The following is a 4,996-nucleotide window of genomic DNA, read 5'->3' as shown; positions in this document are numbered from 1 at the left end:
AGCCCAAAGCTGTAGGGGGGCAGAAGAAGTACAGGGAAGATGGTGGGGAGGGGGTGGAGGGGGGAAGAAAGAGACAGAGAAGTGGGGGGGGCAGCCCAAGGCTGCAGGGAGCCAGGCACAAAGTGAGCTAAGTCGTGGGGGACGGGGGGAAAGCTGCCTTCCCCACCCTTGCCTCCACACCACCTGCCTTCCTACTGTCTATCCTTTTACTGCCCCCTGCCATGTGCCCCTGCATTGCTTCTTCCCACTGTCTGCCCGCTAACTGCCTCCCCCATAGCCTGCCTGCCTCCCTGCCACTTCTTTTCCCACTGCAGCAGTAGGAGGAATTAATTTAAGATGATTCTCCAGTAATTAGATTTGTATATGGAAAGTTATAATAAGTTAATAAATTTTCCATGTATAGAATCTAATTTTAGATGGTTGTCTTAAATTCAGGGTCATCTTGGATTGAGGTATATTTGGTATTTGAGACTAGCTTGGGGCAGTTTCTTGCTTATGCCCAGCAATTCTGACACAGCTGGATACATTATGAGCCCAGAATTTCCTTGTTCTGGTTTCTGGTTGGTAAGATTTGGACGTAGCCTTCTATTTAGACTGTGGTAAAGAGTTTATCAGGATTCAAAAAAAGAATTAGAAACGCATCAATAATGACAATTTACAGTTATAATTAGACTCAGCAGAATTCTTTTAAAAATAATTTTGATGGATAATATCAATATTTATTTTTCAGCATTTATTTCAATTTTTATCTATTTGATTTTTCAGGATTGCACAAAATTAGGGATGTGGGGGGCAGGCAATTTATTAATGACAAACGCAACTATTGTAGGACTGCCTCCAGCTGAGCGGTAAAACTGCCATAAGTTCCCGCTCCGCTCACCCATAACTCCCTTGTCCACTTTGTCACTTCCTCTTCCTTTGTTCCCAGTCCCCTGGGGCTTCTGGGTGTTGCAGTCCAACCTACAGTTAACACAGTTCCCCATCAGCCATTGTTTTTCTTACATTCTCTTTCTATAAATCTTGATTATTAACGATGGAAATTTTTTTTTAAGTCTGAGGTGAAATCAATATTTAATAACATTTACCAAAAAATTAAATCCTGACAAGCCTAGCTGGGTAATGGTGTATATGGTGGGAGGTGAGGTATTCTAATATTATAAAAGCCTTTGTCTGTCTGTCTGTCCATAACACTTTATTTGCACTCTGATTCGCTGACAGCCTTGGAAGCCCATTCTACATTTTGGCAACCCTCACTGTAAAGATATTTTTCCTAATGTCTAATCTAAATCTGCTCTCTGTCAGTTTATGGCTATTGTTCCTAGTAACCCCAAGGGGCGCCCTGGTAAACAGAGTATCCCCCGTTCCTTGCTGCTTGTTTCTCACCCCCCCAATAAATTTGTAGACAGCCACAAGATCCCCTCTCAGCCTTCTTTTGCAGAGGCTGAAGAGATTCAGGTCCTTCAATCTCTCCTCGCAGGATCTTACCTGCAGGGCTTTAACCATATGAGTAGCCCTTCTCTGGACCCTCTCAAGGTTTTCCACATCCCTCTTGAAGTGCGGTGCCCAGAACTGAACACAGTTCTCCAGCTGCAGCCTTACCAATGCTGCATAAAGGGGAAATATCACCTCCTTAGACCTGTTCATGATGCTTCTTCTAATGTGTGATAGAGTGCTGTTAGCTTTACTTACCACTTTGTCACATTGACAACTCATGTTTATTTTGGAGTCGACTATGACTCCGAGATCCCTTTCTGTTGCTGTGCTGCTTAGGAAGTCACCACCCAGCTTGCAGGTGTGTTGATGATTCTTTCTCCCTAGATGCAGCACTTTGCACTTACCTTTGTTAAACTGCATCCTATTCTGTTCTGCCCACATTCCCAACCTGTCCAAATCCTCCTGAATCTGCTCCCTGCCCTCCAGTGTACTTACCTTGCCCCATAATTTGGTGTCGTGCATGAATTTGGCCAGAGTGCTCTCCATGCCCTCATCCAGGTCACTGATAAAGATATTGAACAGGTGACTTATAAACCCGATCTTTGCCTTGAACAATCTGCTGCAGCAGGGGCAGGAAAGCAATGAGGACTGGTGCAAGAGATCTTTGGCTTTCCTGGCCACTCATTTCTTCAATGCCTCTGCTGTGCGTTGCTGTTCAAAGGCCAGTGCTCTGTTCTGCATTGATGACCTCCAGGATGGACGGTCACGAGCGATTTGCTCCCATGACTTTGGGTCAATGCCAAAATGTTTTCAGGTTACCTTTAGGGACATCCTTGTACCGCTTCTTTGGTGCACCGCAAGAGCGTACTACATTTGACAGTTAGTCGTAGAAGATTTTCTTCAGCAGGAGGGTGTCAGGCATTCTTGAAAGGTGACCGGCCCATCTTAGCTGTGACAGTTTGAGTAGAGTGTGAATACTGGGGACAGCTAAAGTATTGTTAGCATAATTACTGTAAGCAGGTTACTTTTTCTAGCAGCACTATTTATGCAGATAAAACAACTCTTGAATTTTAGGCTGGAATAACTTATCACTTACCACAAAGCAACATTTCTTAAAACTAGGTTGATCTTTATATTCATTTTACAAACCTAGGATAGCAGGGTTTTTATATTATATTGCCCTGTCTCTGTTCTTCCTCACCTTCATACCAACCTTTGTGAAGCCTAACTAGTTAAATGAAAACAACATCTTTTCATTTTTCTGGACATACATACACACTACTTTGTATGACTTTTAGTTTAATTTGGCAAACCTGATTTCCTGGTTGTTTATTAGGGTACTTTAATAGCAGCTAATTATATGCTTTACATCATAACTTAGAATATTCTTGGCTTAACAGTACTTTACTTTTTTTACATAGACAGCATTCTTGTATTGTTTTCAGGGAAATGAATTTATAGATAATCTTTCTTTTAGAAAAAGGAAGAGCTACCTATAAGTATAATTTTGTGAAGAATGTAAGTCTTAATTAATAAAAACTTACATATATCCTTATCCATTTTAGAAGTTACCGACCACTTCTCTCTGTTAGGATAAGGGATAGGTCCAAATAAGGGATCAGATGTACTACATTTTTTTATTTATGCACCAGTTATCATCTGTTCATCCTCAAGACACAGCAAATGCCAGAAAATTTGGCCTACAGGCAGCGAACAGTGCTTAGATGACTGAAATATGAATTGTATTTCTGATTACCTGTGCTAGAGGCCGCATGTAATTTAGGATTGCTTTCCAACAGATAATCTTTCTTTTTAAAAATCGGTGTAAACCTTCGTTGTCCTGGCATCTCTAAGCACTTAAACTTTCCAGTGTTTTTGAACTCTAGATAGGTTTCAGCTTAGCTTTCTCGCAGGAATCTGGAAGAACACTCAAGTTGCAAAATAGACTTTTACTTTTGGCTCCTTATTATCATTCTTTTCTGAAACTAGGGAAACATTTAATGAAATGCTGTAAATTAAATGCCACCAGTAAACAGCTAGAAGTCTTGCTGCATAACAAGTGTGCCCTAGACCTTGTACTGTTGTTTTTAAATATATAATTGACTATTGTTGAAAGCTCTTACTGATTGCAAAAGGGATTTCTAGTTTTGGGTAGTGTAAATGTTCCATTAATTCTTGATTCATGAATTTGCACAACAGGGCAAAGAAAATGAGCGAATTAATGGCTGTGGTTATCAAAATGTTATTGGAGCAATGTAATAATGCTGCTTTTAAACACTTGCCTTAGACAAGAGCGTGTTTGAGAGCTTGTGATAGCTCTTGTCCAGTTCAGAAGTTCCTGATGCTTTTCTTTTCTTTCAGACTGCAAACACGACCACTTTGAGCTATTTAGTGACTGGGTTAAAACCTAACACCTTGTATGAATTCTCTGTGATGGTAACTAAAGGTCGAAGATCAAGCACTTGGAGTATGACAGCACATGGAACCACCTTTGAATTAGGTATTGTGTTATAGTAGTGTAAGGGTGATTGTTGTAGCCGTGATGGTCCAGAAATTATGCAAGTGGCGAGGATTTGTTTGGGTGATATCTCTTAAAGTGAGACAGGCTTTCGAATGCAAGGCATTCATCCTCAGGATCACATCTGAGGGAGAATGTCTTGCATTTGAAAGCTTGTCTAACTTGATTCGAGTTAACCAGTTGGTCCAATAAAAGATATCACCCTAAGAAATCCATGCCTCTTGTATTCTGTTATGACATTCTGGAAAAGCTGACCATCCTGATAAAATGAATCAAGTATGACCTATCCTAGCGCTAATTCTGGGTATAGATTTAAAATACTTATGATGGTGATTTACTTGCTGCTGTTTTGGGTTTTATTTTCTGTTTTGGAGAGTAGAAAACTGATTTAAAAAAAAAGCCTCTTTGAAATTCAACAAAGGAGAGGTCACATGCAGCAGAGAACTTTCATCAAATTACAGAAAATAGATGGCTTAAACAATACACCACAGATGAGAAAGAGACATATGTTAGAAACAGCAAAGAAATCATATCTTAATTGCAACTACTAAGAAATAGCGTAGCTATTAATAATTAAAATTTTGTCAAATTCATTAATTATAGAACAAGAAAGAAATAAGACAAACTATTTCAAGAACTCGCCATAGACATTTAGACATCAAAATCAGCTTTAAATTCACCTTCTCCTTTATGAATTGCCTACACAGCTTTGAACGCTTCAGGAGCTGTGTGCTGTGTTGGTAGGTGTGCGGGGCGCGAGCCAGGCTGTGGCTATAGCCCCAGGGTTCTGATCCCCTGACGTTAGTTTAGCGAGAGGGAGAGGTGGACTTGTAACGGTTGCAAAAGTACTTTCTTTTATTTAGTCCCTTTTTACACACGCTCCACTGATATAGATGTGGCTGCACAGGCAGTTGCACTTGGTTACACACGACACTCAATCCCGAACTGACGATAAACAACGTCTCTTATTTGTGCACCACCGGTGTGAACGTGGCTGTAGGGCGGATTCTGTCCCAATCCAGGCAAGACACGAAAGGAAGAAAA

The 4,996-nt window shown here is 40.6% G+C and overlaps 1 protein-coding gene across 1 annotated transcript in view; it reads left to right on the top strand.

Annotated features, from left to right (window-relative positions):
* The window catches only part of NEO1 (neogenin 1), a 321,940-nt gene that overhangs the window by 257,399 nt on the left and 59,545 nt on the right, over positions 1-4,996 (top strand). Inside the window, exon 18 of the mRNA XM_019503843.1 lies at positions 3,796-3,934. Coding sequence (XP_019359388.1) covers positions 3,796-3,934 — 139 coding nt within the window. The remainder of the gene's footprint in view (positions 1-3,795; positions 3,935-4,996) is intronic.

The sequence above is a fragment of the Gavialis gangeticus genome, unplaced genomic scaffold, assembly GCF_001723915.1.
Source record: "Gavialis gangeticus isolate Ggan-Ray unplaced genomic scaffold, GavGan_comp1, whole genome shotgun sequence".
NCBI lineage: Eukaryota > Metazoa > Chordata > Crocodylia > Gavialidae > Gavialis > Gavialis gangeticus.
This window is presented reverse-complemented; position numbering and strand designations above follow the sequence as displayed.